The 27,482-nt window shown below is 41.2% G+C and overlaps 2 protein-coding genes across 3 annotated transcripts in view; both read left to right on the top strand.

Annotated features, from left to right (window-relative positions):
- LOC150091679 (uncharacterized) overlaps positions 1 to 27,482 on the top strand; it is a 157,293-nt gene that overhangs the window by 51,943 nt on the left and 77,868 nt on the right. The gene's annotated exons all lie outside the window — the stretch shown is intronic.
- Positions 14,993 to 27,179, top strand: LOC150091680 (very long chain fatty acid elongase 7-like). 2 transcript variants are annotated; one of them, XM_090376387.1, is made up of 8 exons: positions 14,993 to 15,030; positions 15,199 to 15,277; positions 15,658 to 15,848; positions 17,247 to 17,327; positions 24,014 to 24,070; positions 24,232 to 24,337; positions 26,640 to 26,776; positions 26,933 to 27,179. In XM_090376387.1, exons 2-8 carry the CDS (start codon positions 15,235 to 15,237, stop codon positions 27,119 to 27,121), a joined length of 804 nt encoding a protein of 267 aa, XP_090232513.1. In that variant the 5' UTR covers positions 14,993 to 15,030; positions 15,199 to 15,234; the 3' UTR covers positions 27,122 to 27,179. The 2 variants fall into 2 exon arrangements, with proteins under 2 accessions (XP_090232513.1, XP_090232519.1); XM_090376393.1 differs by lacking the exons at positions 14,993 to 15,030; positions 15,658 to 15,848 and having other exon boundaries at positions 15,235 to 15,277.

The raw sequence follows: 27,482 nt of genomic DNA, 5'->3' as shown, positions 1-27,482 counted from the left end.
TGATTGACAAGACACCATGAGCTGCTCTTGCAGCCCGTCTGCACTGCTCAGATAATTTCATATCTGCCTGCACAATTACCCCCAGGTCCTTTTCATTCTCTACCACTGTCAGTGTAGTACCACAGGGTTGATACGTTGCTCTGGGGTTCCCTTTCCCATATGCAATACTTTACATTTGTCAATGTTAAACTTCATTTGCTACCTCTCAGCCCATCTGTTCAACCTTTCCAGATCCTGTTGCAGCAGCATAGTGTCAGTAGTGTCCTTGACAACCCTGCCTACCTTTGTATCGTCCGCAACCTTCGACATTAAGCTTGATATACCATCATCAATATCATTTATAAATACAGAAAACAATAATGGACGTAACACTGAACCCTGAGGGACTCCACTAATAAAATTTGTCCACAAAGAGCAGTGTCCATTGGTTACCATTCTCTGTCTTCTCTTACTCAACCATCCCTTTATCCATAGCAGCAATTTGCCTCCAATGCCACACTGCTCCAATTTTTCCAGCAGTCTTCCATGTACAACAGCATCAAAAGCCTTTCTAAGATCCAAATATACGATATCAAAGCTATTCTTTGCATCCAGTTCCTTTGTGACCACATCATAGTATCCAATCAAATTGGTCAGGCAAGACTTTCCCTTAACAAAACCATGCTGCGTCTGAACTATAACTGAAGTCTTGTCTAAATGATCCTGTAGTGCCTCTTTAGTACCAGTGCCTTCATTGATTTTCCTGGAACAGAAGTTAAAACTCAGAGGACTATAATTACTTGTGTCAGCCTTTGATCCTCCTTTGTGAATTGGAGTCACATTTGCACATCTCCAGTCCATGGGTACCTCCCCTGAGTCCAAGGAAGCTCTCATAATTATGGCTAAGGGTTTGCTTACTTCCTTTGCTGCCTCCTTTAATATAGCTGGATAGATCCCATCCACCCCGGGTGCCTTTTTTATGTTTATCCTCAACAATTTCTCCTCCACTTTACTCTCAGTTATTACAAGATTCTCTAGCTCACTGCCAGAGTTTACTTCACCTCTGGCATTCCCCGTCCTGAATAACTCATATGTGAATGTCGATGCAAAATACTCGTTTAGATTGTTAGCCACCTGAGCAGGATCCTCAACTGTTGAACCATCAATATCCAGTGGACCAATCTGATTCATTCCTTTCGTTGTGGAGTTTACATAAGTAAAGAACTCTTTGCTGTTTTTCTTCGCATCCTTTGCCAAAGGTTTGTCATAATCTGCCTTTGCCTGCCTAATTTCCTTTGTGACTTCGTTACAGACCAGCTTACATCCATCATAGGCTTCCATGTCACCCATTAATTTATATGTATCCCATGCATTTTTCTTCTCTGCCACATGTCTCATTAGTTCATCTGACATCCATTTAGGCCTAATCCTTGAACAATATTTCTTGAGTTGGTATGTAAAGCCTAATAGCTTCCAAGATAAGTTCTTTGAATGCTTCCCATTTTGAATTTGCTGTTGGTAACATCATCAGTTGGTCCCACTGTATAGGATATAAATACTGTCTCAGTCCATCGTAGTCGCCTTTACGGAAGCAATAACCCTTCCCTTTAACTCTAATGGTAGTTACCTCTTTGAGTAAATCCCACTTCAGCACACTCTGATCACTCCCACCTAGTGGTTCCTTTATCTGCAGATTCTTAATGCATGAAGAATCACTGCTGATAATCAAATCAAGAGTATTTCTCCCTCTAGTTGCCTCCCGAACATGCTGATATAGAAAACAATCATCCAATAAATCCACAAAAGCCCTGCTAGTGTGTGAGTGACCAACCCACAAATTCCAGTCAATATCCGGGAAATGAAAATCCCCCATTATAAGACTCTCTGATTTACTGGCCCACTCCATTTCCCTGTACAGTTTCTTATTATACTCATCAGAGTCATCAGGCCTATAGCACACTCCTACTCTCAATTTTGATCTCCGAATGCTTATGTCACACTAAACTGACTCGACACTGCACTGTCCAGCGATGTCGACTGGCTTCACTTCCTTGGATTTTATGTGTTTCTTAACCAAATTCCAGTTCTGCATTCCTTATCTGTATGACACCACGTCTCTGATATCCCAACAATACCCTGGTCCTGTTCCACCTATCCTGTTCTAGTTGGGTATAATTCACCGCCTTCTCTATGTCCTCTAGAGTTGGACATAGAGCTCACAAATCTCACTTATTCATCAAGTTTCCATCCATACAACAGCACATGAAGCTCTTGCTGTTACACTGAGCTATCACAGAATCCTCATAGACGTAATTGTTATATAAACCACCACCAGCAACTTCGTATGACGCCATCCATGAAATATCAATCTAGATCATTAAGCAACTTCTCCTTGAGCCTTGCCCAATGTCTGTGGAATCTTTAATCTTCCTTCCCATCTAGCTAACCTTTGTAACATCTTACAAATATAATAGAAATATTTCTTTTGCTAAAATAAATTCAGGAAGGGCAGTGGAAAGTGACAATTAGCATTAATGCCCGAGTATTAAGTTAAAGGTAGTAAGTATTAAGACTGGATATTTTGTTTTAATGTAAATAAAGTTGGAAAAACATTGGATTTAGGAATGGACAGTTTTAGACGTGGGAATTAAAAAAACGTCTCAAGGTGATCAAGTATTTTAAATAATACAAGAGAACAAACAGAGACAGCGCAATGACTAGAAAAGGGGTGCCATTTGAGAACAGGCGTGAAAGGGTTGAGGAGGGCAAGAACAATAGAACCACGAAACGGGATTACAAAGCGTCTCTTTTGATCTAAGACACCGTTAGGAAGTAAACAGGAAATTGGTGAATTTCCAGTGTGCATATCAAATAGAAAAGGGAACATCAGGGTGGCTGATATATTGGCAAGTTGGCCATGTTTAGAGAGAAACTGTGAACACGAAACGGGGTGTTTTGCAGGTGACCGACAACATGAAAGGACCATACTTCCGTGTGAAAAAAATTAGAACATTTAATGAACATTGTGTACACCAATTACATAAAAGAAACAAATAATTACATACAAGCAAAACAATTTCTATAAATCTGAACCATACTATAGCACAATACACTACACTATCTCTCTCTCATCAACTATTCTCACTTACGAATTATTAACATCAGTTTGAATCAATTGTATCTTACTAAACATGAATAATCGCTGATTACTCACTCATTCTCTTACGTTATTTCAGCTCTTATTACTTTGTTAGATCTTATAGCCCATGGAATTTATTACAACTGGTGGTATCCTCTTACATTAGTAATATTCACTATAAATCCCTCATTCTACCTTAATTACTCTCTAGTTATTATCTTAGTCATCCCTCTTTACTCTTCAGGTTTCTCTAATAATAATTTTTTTTCTCTTCACACCTCATCTGGTATGTTATCTTGTGTTGGCACCTGGCCTAATTTAATGAGGTTAAGGTTAACATATCCTTACAGTTCTACCCCTATAAATATAATTTTTTTACTCATTCCTTTATATTATTACCTTCTTTTTATTGCCCCTGTGCCACGCTTATTTTATTTCATAATCATTAACATTCATAACAAATTATCTCAACCTTAGTAGCTAACTTGCCTAATTCAACAGGAACGTTCTTTATTTTTTTAACGGACTATCACTCAATTCCTTACAGAGCTAGGTTATGACCTTCAGTTCAGGATTCAGGAAAAAAAAAAAAAAAAAAACAGGAACAGACTTATGTCCCAGAATGACAGCTACTTCCAATTTCCTTTCTTTCAGGCTTCCTTCGTGACACACAGGCTTTCTTTCTCTTCTTGACTCACTTTATCTGCACAACTTTCAACGCAATGTTCGCACTCGTCCATACCTCAGAAAATAATCATCACTTTCAGTCGGCAGTTACTCGCCTCCTCTACGCCTCACTACCCATTTCTCTCACTTTTTTCCTTTTATTTTTCTTCTTCATCTTGCTACCACGAGATGTGAACTCTGACCACCAAAATATCTTCTCCCACTTCAACCCACAACTCAGGGCTTCCCTTCTTTAGATCTGACTTCTGTGTGGAAGACACTTGATCAAATTACTCCCGCCGGACTTTACTCTTTCCCTCAAGTTTGGAACGCCTTCCCTTAGTACTCCAACCAATACCCATACTCTATTTAAATTTTCATTCCTTCCTATTTGCTAAAACAACTCAGCCCAGCTGTCCCTTTCATGTTGCCGGTCACCTGCAAAACACCCCGTTTCGTGTTCACACTTTCTCTCTAAATAGGGCCAACTTTTCAAAATATCCGCCATCCTGACGCCATTTCTTTTGACGTGAACACTGGACGTCCACTAATGTCCTGTTTACTTCCTAATGGTGGCTTAGATCAAAAGAGACGCTTTGTAATCCCGTTTCACGTCCTATTGTTCTTGCACTCAGGAACCCTTTCACGCTTGTTCTCAAATAGCATCCCCTTCTCTAGTCATTGGGCTGCCTCTGTTTGTTCTCTTGCATTATTTAAATTACTTGTTCGCCTTGATCCGCTATTTTAATTCCAACGGCTAGAGCTGTTCATTCCTAAATCCAATGTTTCTCCAACTTTAACTTTATTTACATTAAAAATAAATATCCAATCTCAATACTTAATATTTTAACTTAATACACGGGCATTAATGCTAATTCTCACTTTCCATCGCCCTTCCTGGATTTAATTTAGCAAAACAAATATTTCTATTATATTTGTAAGGTTTACAAATGATCAACGACCTCTTGACCAGACGTAACAATCAACTCGATGTCATCCTTGCCTCCTTGCCTTACACACCTGATTACATGCCAGAGACTTATTTCAATTCGGACCACGAGCCAATTGTTGCGCTTTTACACCTACCTGCTCCGACCTTCAATGTTGTGAATTCCCATTATGCCTCTGTCCAGAGCTCAGTGGACGCCCCATCTTAATATGAGCTTCGAGCTAAAACAGCATCTGCACAAAATGTGGAAGAAATCGCAAAGTGTTCAGTAGAGGATAGCTTAAATCCTCTCCAGTATTGGGCCACTGGGTCTAATAGTGGACAGGAAGAAGAAGAATTCATTCATTTTTGTTCATTTAACTAAAGGTCAAATTAACTGCGTATTTTACACCATAATGTCGGAAAACTGCTATCTTGGGTGGGGGGATACACAGAGTAAAATCTTAACAGTGGCGACAGGCAGAGGCAAAAGTGATTCTTGCACTGCTTCTATTAGAATGAGCAGCAGCCTGGAAAGCAAACTAATGGAGATTTCCAGGATTGTTGGGAGTCATAGTGGAACAAATAAATACATGTGCGGTGTCAGGGTAGCTAGCAGCAGGAACAGGTGCATCTCGTGGCAAAGGATGCAAAGAAAAACGGCGAAGAGTTCTTTACTTATGTAAACTCTAGGAGGAAAGGGATGAATCAGATTGGACCACTTAACGTAGATGGGTTGATTATTGCTGATCATGCTCAGATAGCTGATAAACTGAATGAGTATTTTGCATATACATTCACACATGAGGAGTTATTCAATGAGGGGAGTGCCAGAGGTTTATCAAATGCTAACAGGGAGCTAAGTGATTTTGTAATAATTAAGAGCAAAGTGGAGGAGAAATTGTTGAAGTTAAACATAAGAAAGGCACCTGGGGTGGATGGGATCTATCCAGTTATATTAAAGGAGGCAGCAAAGGAAGTAAGCAAACTCTTAGCCATAATTATGAGAGCTTCCTTGGACTCAGGGGAGGTCTCCATGGACTGGAGGTGTTCAAATGTATCACCAATTCACAAAGGGGGTTCAAAAGCAGATACAAGTAACTACAGACCTGTAAGTTTGATGTGTATTCCGGGGAAAATAATGGAATCACTGCAGGCTCATCTAGACAAGACTGAAGTTATAATTAAGACACAGCATGGGGTTTGTTAAAAAGGGGTCTTGTCTCATCAATTTGATTGGATACTATGATGTAATCACAAAGGAACTGAATACCAGCAATAATTTTGATATCATATATTTGAATCTTAGAAAGGCTTTTGATACTTTTGCGCTTGGAACACTGCGGTACAAACTGGTGAGGCATTAACCATTAAAGCATCATGGCATTAAGGGTAAGTTGCTACAATGGATAAAGGAATGGTATTTGAGTGGAGACGAGAGAGAGTGGTATTCAATGGACACTGCTCTTCGAGGACAAATGTTATTAGTGGGTTCCCCAGGGTTCAGTGTTGGGCCCATTGTTGTTTTGCATATTTATCAATGATATTGATGAAGGTATATCAGGTTTAATGTCCAGTTTGCAGATGATACAAAGGTTAGCAGGGTTGTTAACGACAGTAAAGACAGTATGCTATTGCAGGAGGAACTAGAGAAGTTGGACAAATAGGCTGAGAAGTGACAATTGAAGTTTAACATTGACAAATGCAAAGTACTGCATATGGGTAGAAATAACCCCAGAGGAACGTACCAACTGTGTCGTACTACGCTCAGGAAAGTGAAAAGTGAAGAAGATCTGGGGGTAATTGTGCAGTCAAATGTGGGGTTTGCTGAGCAATTCAGACGCAGTCTGCCAGGGCAGGTCATGGAGTCTTAACAATGATATATAGTAATTTTGCTAGCAGGCACAGGGAGATGATTATCCTGTTATACACGGCAATTGTCAGGCCACACCTAGAGCACTGTGAACAGGTCTGGAGGCCTTATTTTAGGATGTAGAGTTGCTAGAACGAGTACAAAGAAGGGCAAGAAGATTGGTGAGAGGAACAAAGGGATGCTCTTACCAAGAAAGGCTTAAATTCTGTAAATTGCAGTGCCTGGAAAATAGGCACCTGGGAGGTGTTCTGATTGAGGTGTATAAAAGCCTTGAATGGGTTGAGCTAGTTGAATGCTGATGGGATTCATCCTCTTGCTCAGACTAAGAACCAGAGATGGCACAGTTTCAAATTGAGGGAAGATAGTTGTAGAATAGATGTGCGGAAATTTGCCTTTAGTTAGCAGGTGGTTGATTGGTGGAACAGGCTTCCATCTTTTGTTGTGGAAGCTAATAGCCTAAATAAATTTAAAGCTGAGCTGGACAGGCATTTGGAACTAATGGAGGGGTGAAATGGCAGGTTTTTTTTTTTTTTTTTTTTTTTTTGGCTGATTCTGTATAAGCTCGCTTTCTTGCATCGTATGCTTCTACTAATGCTAAAGCAAATGTAAAGTCATTCCAACAGTGTTTTCATTTGTCAGTTGGGTACGATCTTTGCTCACTTCAACAGTCAAAAACTAAATTAGAATTTTGATAAATTAAAGGAGCCGGAGCTGGAGTGGAGCTCGAGCAAAATATTTGATAAATTAAAGGACCTGGAGCCGCTAAAGTTTATTCCGGCTCCACACCCTGGAAGAGAAGAAAAACATATAGTCAACGATGGTAGGTTCTTTATTAAGTAAGGTAAAAATACGCACGTTATCTAATAAGTTCTGTTCGGAGACAATAAACTACGTAATAAAAAATCATATTTGAGTTAAAAGGTAGCTATCCTGATAGCAGGAAAGCCGATTAGCTGGAACCGCTTGTTGAAGATTTCTTTTGCAAATTCTTGGAATATTTCAAAAGTTTCCTTATTTGCGATTAAATAATACTCATTTCCAGGAGGAAAGACGCAGTTGAGATCTATTGCCGAAGGTCTTGAGAGATTGGGAAAGAATAAATCGCGTGTTGCTAGTCATCGATGCCACTGCATAAGCAAAAATCTGAAGAGATGAGATTAAACAGTAAGAGTTTTGCATTCAATGATCCGTGACCCCTTATTACGTATGATGTGCAGAGACTGGCGAGCACCATTTCTGTGCAATGTCGGAACAGGTAAATGAAATGTCAGCTATAAACAACTTTCTAACGATACCTTTAGTAGACAAGGACGACCTGAATTGCCAACAGTTGGTGAGAAGATGAGAAGTGAGAAGGCCAAGGTGTTTGTGTGTGGACACTAGAGGAAGTGAATTACCTTGATATTTTATTACTGGAGCCCTACCATAATTTAGTCTTCCCTAAAAATATCATCATTTTTGTTTTTTTCACTGAAATGGTGGCTTGTTTTGAGTGACCCAGTCAGATAGCCTGGACAGGATATTGTTTGCAGAAGTATCTAGATCCTTTCTGGAATTTCCGTGGACAAGAATTGATAAGTCATCGACAAATATAAACATAAGCTATTGTGTTTATATTTGTCAGGTCATCATTGAGGAGAAGCCAATCATTTAGGACTAAGTTCCAAAGGACTAGGCGTCCAACAACAACCTCTTCGGGGCAGCCACGAGTTATATGTCTGGATACAAACTGGTGTTTAGCTTGTATCCAGAGAGAGCAATTATTAAAACAGTCGTTTATGAGAAGGTAACATAACTGAGGGAAATTTGCAACTCTAAGACAACGAAGGACACTCCCCCACCACAGTGAATCTAAAGCACCTTCGAAATCTGTAAAAAATAGAGTATATTTAAATATAGATTCATATATGAGCTTTTTCATTTTTTCACAGCCATATTGAAGGGATGAATTTAAGTTGGCCTCCGCAAGCAGGGAATTAATTCTGAGACTGATTAAACGTTCAAGTAGTTTTCCTAAGTGGAAAAGCAAGGCAATTGGCCTGTAAGATTTTGGGTCATGCTGAAGAGGCAAAACATGTGATTTGGTCGTAGCTCATAGAAGCGTTTAAGAAAAGTATATTCCAGTATATTTAGTCCAGGATATTTGTCCTTTTTCATTGAATTAACTGCAGATTTTAATTCATCCAATGAGGAAGGCAACGTTGAAGTGGGGATGAAATCCGTTTCATTTAAATTTCTGATTTCAGCTTGCACAGGAGTAGTCAAGAGTTGGCTCGTCCTGCGGTAAGAATCTGTTCTAAGTATTTTATTGACAGTATTGGTCATGTTTATAAAGTCTTCAATATTTCTTATAACTGTATTAAGGATATCTCGCGGATTTATTTTGTTTCTGCAGATTTTGTAAATGAAATCCCATGGATCCTCGTTAGCAGAGTTTTTACCAAATTTTGCCAGGATTCCAACTTATACTTTTTGATAGTTTGTACTTATACTTTCTTAGTACTTTTAAATTATTGGTGTTGTCTTGAGAGAGGAAGCGCCTCGACATCTTCTAATTCTGGTCAGAGGGAAGGAATTAGTAATTCTAATTTAGGATAGAATTACACCACGGTATATGGCTTCTAGAAAGACTGAAAATTTTCTCCACTTCTTTTTCTTTTATCTTCTCCCAATTTCTCTTAACTTCCTTCTATTATGGATGTTCCCTTCTCTGACCCCCGCTTCACTCCTTTTTCCTTCTCCACCCATCCCCAACTTTTCCAGCTAATTCCCCGTTTCCTGTTCTCATAACTTTGTCTATCCCGGAACTCTGTTCCGGGATAGACAAAGTTATGAGAACAGGAAACGGGGAATTAGTCTATCTCGGAACAGAGTTCCGGGATAGACTAGAATGAAGGTAGTAGTTCCTGGCCGCCTCCACGCGGCGGAGATGGGACGTGGTGACCAGGTGTTGCCGCTTTCCACCTGCTAAGAGCCATGTCCCAGCCGACAACATAACAACAGAACACATCATAACATTTAAGGGAAAGATATAGAGAAGCCAGAAACAGCTACACAAATGCGATCGTTAATAGCAAACGCAAGGCCTGGGAGACTTTTGTTAGCACAACAGGGAACGCCGAACCCTGGGGAGTGGTATGCAAGATAGTCACGAATAAACTTCCCAGGGGGGGAAGTCATTTCAACCACCCAGATACCACAAGGTGATTATACCACCACGTGGCAACAATCTATAAGCAATATATTGGATGCCATCCTCCCGGAACCAATAGAGCCAACACTGCCAGAGCAACTTATCATCTGTCAAGATAATGAAGCTTACTCAACAGACACTCAGGAGCCACCCTTCACACGGGATGAACTACAACAAATGGCAACCCAGATAAGAAACAATAAATGTCCAGGTCTGGACTACTTAGTTAAAAGGCAGATATCCTGCTATCAGGATATCTGCTATCCTGATAGATATCTGCCGAAATTATTAAGAAGACTGTGGAGATCGTTCCAGACCTCCTCTTACACCTATATAACAGCTGCTTGGCTAAGGGCATCTTCCTCAAAAAATGGAAGACAGCAAAGGTAAAATTAATCCCCAAAAATTCTAACAAACCACCCCACCTGCCAAACTCCTATCGGCCAATAGCCCTACTGCCGGTTGCAAGCAAACTGCTAGAAAGACTACTCTGCACAAGGATAAATCAGCATTACCAGACAGCGAAACCCACAGAGACATCGCAATACGGATTCAAGCAGGATTCGTCTATTGTGGAGGCCTCGCGTACCTATCGGAATCAGCAGCAAACTGATAATAGATATCTACTAGTCATCTCCGTTGACTTCGCTGGGGCGTTCGACACCATTTGGTGGCCGAGCGTCCTGGCAAGACTAAGGCAGGCACACGTGCCGCTCAACTTATACGCCATAATAAGGCCATATCTCTCCGAGAGACGCATCATCGTGGAAGCACCTTATGGTAGAGTGAATCGTGATGTCCGCAGGGGCTGTCCCCAGGGTTCTGTTCTGAGGCCACTCTTGGGGAACATGGTTCTGGACGGGTTCTTGGCTTTGCACCTCGGTGATGTGCGCTCCCAGGCCTTTGCTGATGATTTGGTCCTCACCATTGCTGCAAATAGCAGGGCTCAGCTAGAGGAAAAGGCCAATCAGGCAATGCTGATATTGTAAAACTGGAACAGAACCCACTGCCTGACGATATCAACAACAAAGACGTCCTCCATCCTACTAAAAGGCAAGCTTGATATACGTAGACCGCCACAAATAAAGGTGGGACCTACCACAATAAAATTAATGACCAGTTAAAATATTTAGGGGTTATACTGGATGGTAATCTTAACTTTAAACACCATCTAACTTATATCAGAGCCAAAATTAAAAGATACTCTGGATTGGTGGCTAGGATCGCCAGGCGGGACTGGGGATTAAACCAACGCACCCTGTCATTGTTTTATAAACAGCAACTGTAGTAAACCGACGCATCCTTGATGCAACGCAAAGAACCATCCTACTGACAGTTACACGTGCTTGTAGAACAATCAGTACCACGCACTGCAGGTCTTGGTCGGGGCTCTCCCCCTTGACTTAGAGATCACGCGCAGGGGAATGAACTACCACATAGCGAAAGGAGGAATACCCTGTACATACCATGGCTATACTGTGAACGTTAATGCACCACAAAAAAATAAAAAGACAAGACTGCAAAAACACCTGATGCAAGTTTGGCAGGAGCTCTGGGCCAAACTCAAATAAGGGAAATATCACCAAGAAATTCATTCCGAACATCGACAGGATGTACCCCAGTCCCCCAACTTGGTTTCAACCTGGCTTATACACCACCTATTTACTGACTGGTCACGGGGCCTTTAAAGCCAAGCTGACAGCGCTGGGGATTGAGGTGGATCCGAGCTGTGCCTGTGGGGAGCTTGAGCGCTGGGAGCACATTATGTACGATTGCACCCATTATGCACACCTCAGGTGCAGACTGATCACTGCAATGCACTACTTCCCCAAGAACTTGGAATCACATCTATTGGACTCCGTAGAGGAATATAGGGAGCTAAAGGAATATGCCCAAAAACTATTTGGTAGGCATAAAACACTGGTAGCCATCTACAGAAGAAGAAGATAAAAATAAATAAAATAAATAAATAAATAAAAAGAGACACAGAACACGCGTGGAGAGGACTCAAGGAGAACCTCCCTCAGGGACCTGCTCACTACTAATCATCTAAAACAGCGATCGCAAGAATAACCCCATGGAGATGCGGATCTTCCCATGATGAAGAGAACCACAGCCATTGATAACAGAATAACAACGGACCTGACCAGTGTTCATAGCTGAGGACAAATCTGGATACTAAAGGCTACCGATGACAGAGAAGACCGACGAAGATAGAGAAACTCCAAGTTGCTGCCTCAACGGAGTCATATTGGCTCAAGGCTCTGCACTCTCTTGTGCAGTGCAATTCTTTTACTCCCACTCCCGGCAGGGGAGGGTGGTGACGGCTTGCTGTCTCCTCTCTTCCCTGCTACACCATTCCTTCCCCCTGGTGGGGCATGGGCATGCCTCACTGAATAATTGGGGGTCACCTACCCTATCGACCCTCTTCTTGCTATTTCACCTCCCAGCCTTCACTCTCCCCTCTCAGCACTTTCTCTTGCACAGTGTATAGCCCTACACGTCCAAATTTAAAATACACCAAAACAATTTCGCCCGACTTTTTAGGCACTTCAGTAACAGGCCTTTCGCGTAAAACCCCATATTAGCGCTTTAATATAACTCAACTAAAATTAACCGCACTCATTCCAATTTTATTTTAGGTCCTAGCCACTAAAATCCCAGGAAAGTAAGTGGCAGGACCTGCCAGAGTACAATTGACTCGCTGATAACACCCGACTTGCCCCCACGTGGTGAGGTGTGGGCAACGTCGGGTCCCATTAGGGGCCTGGCAGCCAATAAGCTGGATAAACAATGACATGGACATGGACATGTGGACATGTGTTTTGTAAAGAGCGGCTCCTAGAACGTCTGTTCAACTCCGCCTGGTATCTCTGTGAAGAACAATATCACTACAAATGGGCCAGAATGTGAATGACGTAGGTTTGTGTGTATTATGTGTGTGTTCTGTTGTTCTGTTCTGTTGTCTGGGTAGCCTCTTGGCTACCCAGAAGCATCAGTCACCTGGACAGATGATTCTGGGTACTCGTCCACACCACGGGAAGGTGGGCCAGTCCCAATAAAACACGTACCGTCTCAAACGAAACTCTGATTCACCTGATGTTGTCAAAAGGTGGACCAGGTTCCTTTGGGGGCCCATTCCAGAGGAAGTGAAAAAAAAAAAAAATCCCGTGATGTAATTAATAAATAAAATAAAAAAATAAATAAATAAATAAAAAATCCCGTGGTGTAATTAAAAAAAAAAAAATCCCGTGGTGTAATTAAAAAAAAAAAAATTGAGAGAGAAGCTACACTAGTGGAGAGTGGGGAGACGAAAAAATAAATAAATAAAATAAATTAAAAATAAAAGTTTTAAGCTGCTGTCTGGGGATCCCCATTCGGAGCCTGCGTTATTCTGTAGGAGGCTTTCCTGCGCGTGAATACTTGCATTGAGAAGTTCTGGAAGGCAGCAAGGTTCTGTGGTGTCTGCAACAGAATGTCCAGTTGGTTTTCAGTGAGAGGGATGGTATTTGCTAGGTCTTGCCTCAGGTCCTCATAGAGAGCGCACTCATAGAGAAGGTGGAACCAATTCTCCTTGGCCCCGCAGTAGCAAACGTCTATGGGTATTAGGCCTAGTTGGAAGAGCTTCTCGTTCAATGAGCCATGCCCAGTGACTAGGAACGATGTCTCAAGAGTTAGAGAGAGCCACTTCTGTGCCGACTTAGAGGAGGGGAAAGTCACATCTGGTAGGAACCTCCCTGTAGCTGATCCGTTGGTGGAAGTGTCCCATCTTGTCTGCCAGATATTTATCATCTCATTGTAACAGCGTGTTTTCTTTGCCTTAGGATCAGTGTTCAGCTTTAGCTCAATGTCTAAGATCTTGGTTGGAATTTTCTTGTTGATTCTAAAGGTCAGGCCACGGAAGGTTACATACAAGTCCAGTGGAAGTGTCCCAGCTAAGACCTGTATAGCAGCAGTGGATACTGTCCTGCATACCCTATGGGTAGCCAGAAGCATTGTCCGTTGTACAGAGCCTAATTTGCATAAACAATGAGCACAACATATAACACTACACATGGCCCACACACTTCTGAATCTCTGGCTTTGACAGGGTACTGTTACCGATTCATAGAACATTCGCGGAGATGGGAGAAACCCCAGGAGCTGCTAGACCCTCAATATACCTCATACCTCATAACATTTACACACCATATACAAATGGCCGGTTTTGGTGTAAGCTTCAACACAAGAAATACAATAGCAGCTAATGGAGGAAACACTCGGGTCCGCCACAACAACACATGAATATCCCTGTAGTATTGAGATATCTAATGGTATGATATTGTTGTTACTTCGGACCTTTTGAATGGCTTTTCTAGCTCGATGAATTTTACGTCTCAGTACCTCGGTGTGACCACCAAGGTGTGGTTTTAGCTGCCTCAATGCAGTACGATCGTCTTCTGATTCGGGACAATCTGAGGAGAATATTGAATCCAATGTGTAAGATAAGGATAGGTGTATTCTAAGCGCCAAGACAATTAAGGCTATGAGGCGCAGTGTATTATTTTGGTAGTTAAGGGCAAAGTTTTTAATTAAAGAAAGAAGAGTAAGGCACTTAAAAAACTTTTAGGCTCAGTAAGTTGGAGCTTTAAAAGAGAACGAAAAGTTGAATTAAATTTCCGGGAATTTTCAAGATTGATAATCGAAATGACGAGTGTATTCAATCCATTAACGAGTAACTACACAAGGAGGAAGTCAAGACGGATGAAAAGGAATATATCGAGCCCCATAGATCAGAAATAGCCATCTTGGGAAGCTACAGAGCGAATTGAGATTCAAATGATACTTTCATTATAAGTGAATCTGCAAGAAAACCACAAACAGGACTAGGCAGGCGAAGTAAGGACATTTTAAATGGCTAGTTCATAGAGCCAAGCAAGAGGAAAAGGAATTATATTACATGAATACGAAGAGGAAAATAGCAGATGGGAGTTTTTCTTAATTATTTGTTATTGTGGGGATTTCATGGCGCATAAGCTACTTTGGCTATAACGAGCTTGCTCAATTATAAATAATCCAGCCGATGTTTCTGGTCAGCTGAATACATACTTAACTTGATCTGCACAGAGAGAATAGTGTTTCTTGTCAAGGGGCACCAGAGATCCCTTCCCCCCTCCCCAACTCCATATAGTGTACTCTGATTGCAACACAAACTCTGTAAAGGTAAGAGATAACGTCAATGCTGGTGAAGTCTGCGTACTTTAGATGCGTTGGTATGTTGTTCCTCGGGTCTCATGCCTTATCAAACAATAATATAGCTTAAACAGGTTTTAAAACTCATCATTTTTCCTTAAAAATGTTGTCACTTTTATTCAAAGTAGAGATGATACTCGCAGTTTTAAATAATATTTTATAAAAGGTAGTTTCAATCGATTTTTCAGGTCTACAGGAACAGTAGAAGCACTTCGGAGGGATCCATGATGAATGAAACTAAATATAGCGCTTTCTATGGCCAAAATGGTAAGTAAATTCTTTATCGTCGTGCCACAGACAAGTCAAACCCATCAGCTAATTTCTCATCTTCATAAAACAGAATAAATTTAAGTTAAACTACCCAAAGTATTCTTATGAGAAGAAGAAATAAGAAAGTATCCATTCAGCGCGATCTCGATCTTTTCTCTTCCATCCACATTTTCTGGGCAATTCTTAGGAAATGAGGACATCCATCCACATATCCAACAACAAAGCAATCTTTGACATCAATTCCTTTGTAAAACCCTCGCGCTTGGCTTCCACGATAAACGAATTTTGGTGCGCATAAATTGCTATTGATTAAAAACTAAAATTAATGATGTAACGTGGGAGAATCGAATGGTCATTTTATGATTTCTGTTTCACAGATCCCAGAGTTGCTGAGTGGCCTTTGATGAACGACTGGAAGCCTACTCTCTGTATTGCCTTGATGTATTTCCTTTTCGCGAAAATGGTTGGGCCAGGAATGATGGAGAAAGCTGAACCTTTTAGTCTAAAACACGTGATGCTCTTATATAATGTCTTTGTCACTGCGGTGAATGGATATATCACTTATAAGGTAAAGCAATATTTGAACCTCTAAAAAAATTAATTCTACTTTAAAATAAGTGTTTTACTAGTAATTCAATTTATTTTGGATTTTGGTCTTTCCTTTTTTTTTTATTGAAATCAAATACGAAAGGTTTTTAAAACTTATAGTATTTCAGGATACATGTAAAGCTTGGTTATTTCAAAGAACAGAAAGAAGAAGGGATAAATATGTTGGTTCTGCGATTTTGGAGTCGAATGGCGAACACAGGTGTTGACTGAAAACGTTGTTCAGAATATTAAAGCACATAAGAATAATTTTAGACTGGACAAGTAACAGAATCTGAAGGTGTGTGTGATAATGAGTGGAACCAATTCGTTGTCATTAATTAATCTGGCTGTCTTCTTTTGAAAGAGTATGATTCCATGAGAACATTAATGAACAGCAGCTAATGCTGCACATTGTGCACATATTACATTTGACATTCCTGGTCAAAAGAATGTCAGAGCGGATATACTGTATATATGCACAAGAACTGCCTCTGAAGCGAAAGGAATTGTAAAGCGAATAATTTGAGCCATAGTTGACGCAACTGATAATTGAGAGCCTGTCATGTGGGTCTTGACAGACCCTTGGTGGAAATGGACACCGTTGAGATTGGAACTCAGACCACACATTGATGAAATGAATGAGGAAGTTTTTGGGATGTTTAGACCTTTTTGTAGATATGTTTTCTCAATTACTTGCCATTTGACTACTTATTGAATTGATGATATTTGTAGATATCGACTCGCATAGCAAGAATGTACCTAACTTGTGACCGCATCTCGCATCCATACTACTTGAGCTTCTTCTAGCTACTAGATGGCAGACTAGAGCGAGCAAGATTATACAGTAGATGATCCCGATGCCACCTAGAGAGTTATCAGTAGGTTCCGTTTATTGGAATATGTAGCTGTCGGCTTGCGAAAACCCTCGAAATGTAAAGAAGTTCGGATCTTATATTGATTTTTGAGGTTATGATGGGCATCAGCTCATCACATTTGGTTTCACTGATGACCCATACTTGGGCCTGCAGCCCGAATTCACATTAATTTCCATTGAACAACCAAGTAATATTCTTTTCTCAGTACTTTTAAGGCGAGAGATGTTTGGCTCAAAATAAGTGGAACAACAGATATAAATGCACAGAAGAATATACTAGGTTTCTGTTTCAGTTCAGCAATGTTTATTTACGAAAATGCACTGCTCATCAATATGAAGTATGACCTCTATAAACAGCTCCAGAGCTTTAACAGACACGCTATTGGATGTGTCTTTATCCATGCAGTGTTTCACTATTGGAGAAGGCATGGTTCCTCTCTCCCCTGGTTACTTTACTTTCCGAACAGCCCTCTTGTAATGTCTCTAACTTTTTTCTTTATGTAGGTTGTTCAGATAGCATTCTTAAAGAAATACAACCTTGGATGTGAACCATGTGACTTTTCTGATGATCCTCTCTCATATCAGGTAAGATTTTTCCATTTTCTTTCATAATTGATCAATATTTATTTTTTGTTGTTTCTGAAAGGAATAAGTTATTTGATCAGATTTCTTTGCATTTATAGTCAGATTGAGATTCTGCAGATACTTGATGATTCCGCACATCTGTAAATTCGCATCATGGCTAACCTTGGAAATATCATCACAGGATTTGGAAATAATAAAGAACTTTAAATCATCTGCATAAGCCAGCAGATTTGGATTTTCTTGTAGAAGTGGTTTTAGAGATGCTGAAAATATAGTACTGGAGAGAACACCTCCTTGAGGAATGCCTGTTGTGGTTGTGATGAAAATATTATCAGTATTAGTGGGGAAGATGAGATTTCTATGATTTAGGCTGTACTGTAGATAGGATATAACCATTGTGTCAATGAGGAAATGATTTTTCAGTATTTCAATGGCTTTCTTGTGATCAATGTTGTCGAAAGCACCTTTGATGTCTACGTAAAAGACATCGCATTGTGCTTTATCCTGAAATTCAGTTTGGATGCGCACAATGGTGTCAGCTAGGCTTGTTGTTGTGGAGGGCCCTCTAGGACTAAAATGCATGTTGGCAAGTGCATTAGCGAAGATCGCATCCTGAAAATATGGTAGCATGATCTTATCAATAATTTTAGTGACGATACAGCTGTTGGACGATAGCTTATATGGTTAATACTACTAGCCTCTTTTGGAATTCTAAAAGTCTTCCATAGTCTTGGAAGGAATGGCTGGAAGATGCAACTGGCAATAATATGAACTAAAGAATCAATGATGAATGCACTGGACATCTTAATAATAAAACTAGGGATGCCGTTAGGGCCTTCACTACTATCAATTCGTAATTGGTTAATACTTTTCTGAACTGAATTCTTGTTTACAAGTTGGTTGATTAGCAGGGCTTGACTAGGAAGCATTTCATGTTGCACGCTATTTGTGCGTTTATAAAAATTGAATTCTTTAAATTTGTTTTGCATATCTTCAGTGCAGATGTCAAAATTGCATGTTTCCATATTGATTTTTATCCATTCCAAAGGCTGGTCATGCTGCGAGGTAGTTCTTGTTTTTGAAGAAAGTGCTCTTTTATTATGCTTGAGCCTGAACATTAAATGATTTTTGTACTCAATTTTTTTGAGCTGAAACAATGCTCTGCTCTGCCCTTTTTATACTTTATGTATGTTGATGAAGTTCTTCCACTGCCTGGGCATTTTTGTTTCTTTTTAAAGTATGGTTTTAGATGGGAGTTGAACCACGGTTTGGATTGAAAAGAGAGCCTTACGAGTTTGGATGCCGACTCTGTTTTTAATTGATTCAACCATTTTATTAGTAGAAACGTGGCCTCCTGAATAGGTATATTTTTAAGAGAATCCCATGGATAGTATTTTAAGAGCTGCAAAAACTTTTCTTTCTGAAGGAATTTAATTGATGATATTCTTTTAGTGATTTCTAGAGGGGGGCGAGGATTCCCACAGCAAATTGCTGCTTGCAGTTCTGTACTTTTGTGGTCAGATCTAAATGTAATGTTGCTGCTACGTTTTTCTTGAAGTTGAACCACATAGAAATTAAAATTGCAAATGCTTCAATTCCAAACGTACACGCTCACAAAGACCTAAGAGTTGTTTTTGACAAAAATCTTTCATTTAATTCTCACTATGTATATGTTGCTAAAAAAATTCAAAAATCAAAATGGCTCATCAAGCAAGAAACAGCGGCCATTCAAGATAGAAAAACAGTCACTGACCATGTTCTGAGATGCATTTTTCTCATTCTGTCTTATGCTTCCGAAATCTGGTCTGGCGCTCCTCAAGTTACCGTCCAAAACATTCCTTTCCCTAGAGTATTGTGTTCTTAGATGGCTGAACAATAAACTTCGTTTTCCCCTTACAATAAACAAGCTGAGGATCAAAACACAAGAACCGCAAGTGTTAACTGCAGAAAACATACCCAAACGAAAGACTCTCCTGCCAACACCACATTTGGTCATCGTCCGAACAACCTCCACAGAGGAACATCCCACAAGCGAAGAGGTAAAAAACACTGTCATTACAAACCTCGCAGGCAATCTAAAAACGACTAAAATAAAGTCAGTCCGCAAAACGCGTAACATAGGTGTGATAATTGAGACACAGACAGCAGAGGATGCTAAAAAGATAATTACAAATCCAAAGATTCAAACCCTTGGCCTGGAAGCAGTGCCACCAAAAAGAAGAGGACCAAGCATCGTAATGTACGACACCGATAAGGATCTGACCCCAGAAATGTTGCAGGATGAACTCTATACAAGAAACCTCCAGCGAGATCACCCAGACATGGAACCCACAAGCCTAATAACACCAAAACATCAAACGAGATCCAGATCAAGCATGGTCACAAATTGGGGCGTGGAACGATCGCCAGCTGCGTGGAAAACCATCAGCCAGCAAAACAGAGTATTTATAAACTGGGGCAGCAACCGCTACAGGGAGCATGTGTCTATACCCAAGTGCTTTAGATGTGGCCGCTTTGGGCACACAACACATACCTGTGCCCAAACCCAGCCTACATGTGGCCATTGCGCTGAATGAGGCCACGAATTTAAATCATGCCCAAAATAGGACAAACCACGTGTGCAAACTGCGTCACAAAAGCTGCAGGCGGATCACTCCATCAGGGACAATAAGTGCCCTATATAACAAAAAACAAGGAGTACATACCAATTGAGACTCGATTATGGGTACACATCTTAGACCATATAATAACAACAGGGTACTATTTGCACAGTTAAACGCCCAGAGGTCCAAGGCAGTTGCCGCGCAGCTGACCAGGACAGCAAACGAGGAAAACCTGGATATCCTGCTCATCCAGGAACCATATACGCACAGTAAGAAGGTCAAGGGATATCCCCTGAAGTACAAAATCGTGCAAACTGATGAAACGCCATGGGCGGCCATTCTAATCAGAAATCCAGACTACACAGTCACCAAAATCACAAATTAACTGTCTCTCATGGGCTGTATGTGCCCACGTCATCACTGCACTGGGCGAATTTTATGCAGTATCGCTTTACTGTCGGCCAGGAGCAGATATCCTCCCAGCTATAACTTACCTGCAAAATATTCTGGAGGAATTCCCGAACGCTAAAATCGTAGTGGGCGCTGATGCAAACTGCCGTTCGCCGACGTGGTCGTAGTGGGCGCTGATGCAAACTGCCGTTCGCCGGTGTGGTTTAGTGAAACCCCGGAGCGACGTGGCGCGGTAAATGGACAACACCTGGAGGAGTATCTTGCAAACAGTTGCTATATGATCCTTAACAAACCAAACAACCTACTAACATTTTCAAACACGATGTGGGAGGCCACGATTGATGTTACTTTGGCTACCAGATCTCTAGCGGACCACATTGCATTCTGGACTGTCAGAGAAGACTGGACCTCATCTGATCACTGAACAATTACCTTTCAACTAAACCGGAAACTAAATAGACAAATGGTACATAGACAAATGCAACACAGATATGCTGTTGAGAAGGTAGACTGGCCTCTCTTCCAGGAGTCATTACGTACAGCTGCTCAAGCACTTGACACAGAAGGACTAGACCCAGATAGACACCAAGCTAAAATTGTCAAGCTTATCACAGATGCAGCAAACAATTCCATAAAGCGGAAAAAACCTACTCCGGGAGCTGTTCCCTGGTGGTCCCCAGAATTACAACAACTCAGACGTGTGGTAAACACCTGCCGAAAAAATTTTCACCGTGCCAGGCGTAGCTGGCCTGCAGTAGAGGTGGAAGCACTACGACAACAGTACCGAACGGCCAGGAATCAATATACAGCAAAGATCCGTGAACGAAAACAACGCTCCTGGGAGCACCTAGTATCCACAGTTGGAAACGACAACCCCTGGGGAGTGGTCTACAGAGTGACCACAAATAAACTCCCCAGAGGCGAAGTCATCCCCACAACGAAGAAGCCACAAGGGGAGTACACCAAAACGTGGCAGGAATCCATCAATAATATCCTAGATGCCAGGTTCCAGAAACACCTGGATCCAACCACCCCAGAACAAACATCGCTCTGCCTAAGAAATAGTACCTACACAACAATCGAAGAGGAGGAGCCCTTTACTAGGATCGAACTGGACATTGCAGCCGCCAAACTAAGAAACAGGAAATCACCAGGTGCAGACTTATTAGAGCCAGAAATCGTAAAAAAGGCAGTTGAGACTATCCCAGAAAAAATACTAAATTTATTTAACCAGTGCCTAAAAGAAGGCTATTTCCCACACACCTAGAAAACGGCAACGCTTCGGCTCATCCTCAAAAATCCAACAAAGCAGCAGAATCTCACAGGGTCCTACAGACCCATAGCCTTACTGTCTATACTGAGCAAACTGATGGAACACCTTCTACGAAATCGGATAGAAACTCACTATTCAAACGCAGGCCTTCAATCCCGAAATCAGTTCGGGTTCAGAAAAGGACACTCCACCGTAGCTGCATTGGAAAATATTGTTAACGCCGTAACCACAACCAACCGAAAGTACTTCCTCGTCATCGCAATAGATTTTGCGATGACGAGGAAGTTTGACACTCTCTGGTGGCCAAGTGTCCTCGGCAGGCTCCAGGAGGCTAACCTGCCAGCAAATCTATACAAATGCATCAGTACATACCTCTCAGACAGATCAGTCACTGTCACTACTCCGTATTGCTCCGTATCATGGTTGATACACAGAAGATGCCCACAGGGTTCCGTTCTGGGCCCTCTTCTTTGGAATGTCGTCCTAGACGGCTTCCTAAATCTCAACCTTGGAAACGTCACATCCCAGGCTTACGCAGACGATCTTATTCTGATGCTTGCTGAGGACTCCAGAGCACAATTAGAGAACTCAGCAAATAGAGCAGTCACTATCCTGCAAGACTGGGCTGACAACAACAAACTCACAATTTCTCCAACCAAGACATGTTCAGTCCTACTCAGGGGGAACCTAGATATTAGGAGGCCTCCCCAAATCAAAGTCCAGGGGAAAACCGTCAAACTCGCAACGGAATTAAAACATTTGGGAGTCATGCTCGATAGGAATCTATCCTTCACACCACATCTGACATACATCAGGAATAAAATCAGAAACTATTCTGCACTCTTTGCAAGTCACCCGTAAGGACTGGGGCATGAGGAAAAAGACCCTCGCCCTCTTCTATACGACAGTATTCCTGCCAGCCATTTCATATGCCGCCGGAGTCTGGTACCACAAAGCGACCACCGCGGTCAACAGGAGAAAACTCGATACGATACAAAGATATACCCTGCTAACGATATCCAGAGCCTGCAGGACGGTGAGTACTCACGTGCTGCACGTCCTTATGGGTGCCCTCCCCCTGGACCTGGAGATCGTTCGTCGCGGAATCCTACACCACCTCAGCAAAGGAAAAACGTCCACCTGCCTGAACTACACGATTGACTTAGCCAATGACCCTAAAATGGAAAAGAAGCGACTCACACTGCATCTCCAACAGACCTCGCAAACCCGCTGGGAAAATTCAATCAAAGGTGAAATCACCCGGAAATTCGTGCCGACAATTCAGACAGTGTATCCAAAATACCCCCACTAGCTCTCTACAGGGCTCCTGATCACATACCTGCTCACCGGACACGGTGCATTCAGACACAAGTTGTCAGGCTTCAGACTCAGTGACACTCCTCTCTGCCACTGTGGCCAAACAGAAACATGGGAGCACCTCATGTATCACTGTCACCTGTATCAAGATCTATCCTGCCGGCTCATCACTGAAATTCGATTCACACTGCAAAACCAGGAACACCTCATCCTAGAAGAAGAAGACAGCTACAAAGCGCTAACAAAATTCGCTCAGGGCCTCTTCAGCAGAAGACGGACCTTCCCCCAGCCACAACCACTGCAATGAAGAGAATGCAAGTACCCATCAAAGCTGCCCATAATCTGAAAAATAATTTGACACCAATAAGGACCACCAGAACAAATCAAACCCGCAGGGATCCGACTTCATAACAGAAGGAACAAAATGAAATCGCAAATGCACATCCAAACTGACTGGACTAAATAACCTCGGATGGGATCTTAACCAATGAATGGCTACAAAATAAACTGGACTTTGTAAACCTCGGATGGGACAATGTCCCAAAAATGACATTCCACCGACTGAAGAAACTGCAGAGCCTCTCTGCACACTAGCCTTATTGGCGATCTGACCTGGCGCCCTTGCCTGGTCCACTTTTCTGCCCTTTCCCTGGCCGGGGGTGAGGGAGGTGATGGTCCCTCTGTCTCCTTCCCTCCTTGCCACCCACACTTTCCCTTCTGGTGGGGCATGGGTATGCCCCACCAAATCTTGGAGTCACCTTCTCTATCGACTCCATTCTTCTGTCTGTTGCCCCCCCCTCCAGCCCTCAGTCTCCCTCCCACTCTACCTGCACGCAAGCGAATGCCCCACATATCCAAACTTAATTACAGCCAAATTAGATTCGCCCTCAATTTTTTTTTTTTTTTTTTTTACTTAGTTATTTTTATTGCAAGATAAATTTATATTTATCTTGCGAAGATTTCTTATAATAATATTTTTACTTCATTTTACAACGACGTTTAAACGAATATAATGCTGAGACTATTTAATTCATAATATAATGACTTAATCCAGAAAATAATTCTGCCTTTTTATTTTATAGCTTTCACAGACAACATATTTGTATTATCTAACAAAATTGGTGGAGCTCCTTGACACTGTAAGTCCAATGATATTTTCCCACTGAAAGATTTTATTGTTCTTGGCATAGATTCGTTTGAAAACTGTCTTGAAAGAACTTATACGCTGTGTTTGTAACATTTTAAGCCTCAGTTCTTCTTTCATAGAACGCTAAATATTTGTAATTATATATATTTTTAGGTTTTCTTCATATTAAGAAAAAAGTTCAACCAGGTGAGCTATCTGCATATTGTACACCATGCCTACACTCCGATAGTGGCTTGGTTTGGTGCCAAAACGGCTTCTGGTAAGTATGGATTCATTTGCATACATTTTGTAAACTAAATAAAGTTGAAAACGAGTATTTTCTGGCTACAATCCTGTTTACACTTCTGCTTTAAGTGCGGGTATATTATAGTATTTTTTTTTAAGTATGTCATTAAGTTCTGATTACAAACCCATATCGTTGCAAAACAGTCTGGCTAATCTCTTTGACACAGCAGTGCACAAACATCTCTTCGAATTCTTCAGGCCTTTCATTGATCAGAACCAACATGGTTTCTACAGTGGCAAGTTTGTAGTCACAAATTTCCTTCCTTTCTGGCAATATACCTCTGAAGTTCTTGATAACCACCTTCAAGTTGATGCAGTCTACACAGATATATCTAAGGCATTTGATAAAGTCCCGCACGAACAACTTCTAGAAAAACTTAAGCTATATGGTATCCGTGACCCTTTGCTCTCTCATCAATCAAGTGACCTCGGACCGTTTTATACCACTAAGTGGAGTACCTCAAGGATCTCCCCTAGGTCCTGTACTTTTCATTGTTTTCATAAATGATCTTCCTTCTTTCATCTGCATCCCCCAATATTCAAGTTACTCTCTATGCAGATGATCTTAAGATCTACTCAACAGTGAATGAGATTACCGATTCTCAACAGTTTAATTGCGACTCAATAAATTCTCTCTCTGGCCATCTCTGAATGACTTGTCTGCTAACCCCTCGAAGTGTAAAGTCATCTCCTTCTCATCATGCAGATCTCCACAAATAACAAATACCGAGTACACTATTAAGCCTGTCATAATTGAAAGTTGTGATCAAGTTAACGACTTGGGGATTCTCTTCTCCAGCAGTGCTAAATTTGATGCTCATGTCCTTAAAATCACCAGCAAAGCTTTCAAAACACAGGGATTTATCAAACAGAACACCTACAAGCTCAAAAACTACAGATATTCTGTCATCCTTTATAAAACTGTAGTTCTCCCAATCCTTGAATTCAGTTCACCCATCTGGAATCTTCACACGAAAACTTTAATTAAGAAAATTGAAGCAGTCCAAAAAACCCCACCTGAAGTTGACCATAGCCCAGGAAGTAGGCGGGAGGGGTTCCAATGATGACCCTAGTACATTGCACGCCGATAGCCTTTGGTATTTCTTATGCGACCTCTATAAATGTCCCTTATACCTGTCCGAGTTTTCTCGTTGTCTTCTCATTTCACCCCTATTCTATGGTACACCATCACTCCAAACTAGGTCCCACTTCATCACAAACTGCCTGAGTTACACAAAAAGATTTTTACGTGCTCTGTTAATTTTGTCGAGCAGTATACTAATACTTTTAATACAAAATATTGGTTAATATACTGGTGTGCAAAACTTAAGGACCACACAGGTTTTCACCTGTAGCCTCTGATAGAAATGGCCTGGATATGGAAAAAGCACACCAAAGGAACCTCGTGAGGTACAGGAATGATGAAGGAAACTACACCGGCACAACAACGGAAGCAAAACGGTACAGAGGGACTTTATTCAAAAATGGCAACATAGCACTGGCTGCCATGATACAGATGCATCACTGCTAAAGACGGAACAAAGGGAAGAGGTGGTCCTTAGTAGGAGATATGGCCACCCCTAATTTCGATACAGGCTATACACCGCCTCTCCACACTTAGAACAATGTTGTCGACAAGTTCTTGCTGTAACATCGTCCATTCCTCTGTCAGCGCCATCTTCAGCTGGTGAACATTTTGTGGTGGGTGACGCTTAGCGGCACGCTAGGCGTCTCCCCAGAGCGTCCCATATGTGTTCGATGGGATTTAGACTGTTGTAACGGGCAGGCCAATCCATACGAACAATGTCCTCACTTTCAAAAGCATATCAACAGCTGCAGTGCGATGGGGTGTGGCGTTATCATCCATAAACACGAACTCGGGGCCAATGGCACCTCGGAACAGACGCACATGGGGAAGGATTACCTCAGTACAATAGCGTGCACCGGTGACAATATCGCCTTCCAATATCTGGAGTTGTGCACGTCCATCCAAGATAACGCCTCCCCAGACGATAACACCTCGACCGCCATATCGATCCCTTTCAGTGATGTTTGCTGGGTGATACCGTGTGCCAACTTCTCGCCAGATTAGCTGACGTCCAGAATCGCTGCAGAGACTGAATCTCCTCTCATCAGTAAAGATTTTGTGGGTGTAACCTTTAGAAATAGTGTTGGTCCTTAAGTTTTACAGACCAGTGCACAAGACAGCTATTTTATATCAGAAAATAATAAAAATATTTTCCTTCATAATCGTGAATATAATTTGTGTTGTATAGGTGGCAGCAGTGTGGTTGCATGCAGTCTTAATTCTGGGGTTCACGTCATAATGTATTTCTACTATGGGATGAGTGGATTAGGACCGAACGTGCAGAAATATCTCTGGTGGAAGAAACACCTCACCAAAGTGCAAATGGTAACCATGAATTAATTTCTAATGGAGGTCAAGTTTAAGATTAATTTACAACCTTATCTCCTCGTTGCAAATTAATCTGAAATTGTAAAAATGAGAGAAATAGTTTAATAAGTTTCTACTCTTCACTTTCTAAGAGCGTACATCACTCTTTTACAGATCCAGCTGTTCCTGATATCTGCTTATTACACTCAAGTAATGCTCTTCCAAAACTGTGGATTCCCAACATTCATTTCCTTGTTGTTTTCTTCTGCTTCAGGACTGTATTGGTTGTTTTTTCTTAATTTCTACCTGAAGAACTACTATAAGAGATCCTCTAATCATTTCCCTACACTGAAATCAGAGTGATATTTAATAAAACATTTTATTTTTCAGAACACAACCACTTTGGGACAATCGCTCCCGATTTAAAAACTACTTCTCAGGAACATGTGGTGAATAATGTCTTTCAAAATACCCTGTACATATTTTATGTTAACTTCTGATCATAAATGGTTTATTGTAAGCGTACTTTATTAAAAATGCGATCTGCATTAAAAGGAGAATTTATTACTATTTTTTTTATATTTATACCATTAATGAAAACTTTAGTGCCTTAATATCGAGTTAAAAGTCTAATCAAGAGTTTATTTCTTATATGCCATCATAATCACTTAATGTCTATCATTAGACGTATATTATTTTGCATAATACGATTTTAAATCGCATT

Source organism: Mastigoproctus giganteus, chromosome 1, assembly GCF_048544385.1.
Source record: "Mastigoproctus giganteus isolate SK-2022 chromosome 1, ASM4854438v1, whole genome shotgun sequence".
In the NCBI taxonomy this organism is placed as follows: domain Eukaryota; kingdom Metazoa; phylum Arthropoda; class Arachnida; order Uropygi; family Thelyphonidae; genus Mastigoproctus; species Mastigoproctus giganteus.
The sequence above is the reverse complement of the archived record's forward strand: the minus strand, read 5'-3'. Positions and strand labels throughout refer to the sequence as shown.

Bases quoted from the DNA above. Each gene is read 5' to 3' on its own strand.
- LOC150091680 (XM_090376387.1), top strand. From the start codon at position 15,235: ATGATGAATGAAACTAAATATAGCGCTTTCTATGGCCAAAATG. The intron at 15,849-17,246 runs GTAAAGCAATAT...TTCTTTATGTAG, and splicing joins ATGGATATATCACTTATAAG to GTTGTTCAGATAGCATTCTT. The intron at 17,328-24,013 runs GTAAGATTTTTC...TTTATTTTATAG, and splicing joins ATGATCCTCTCTCATATCAG to CTTTCACAGACAACATATTT.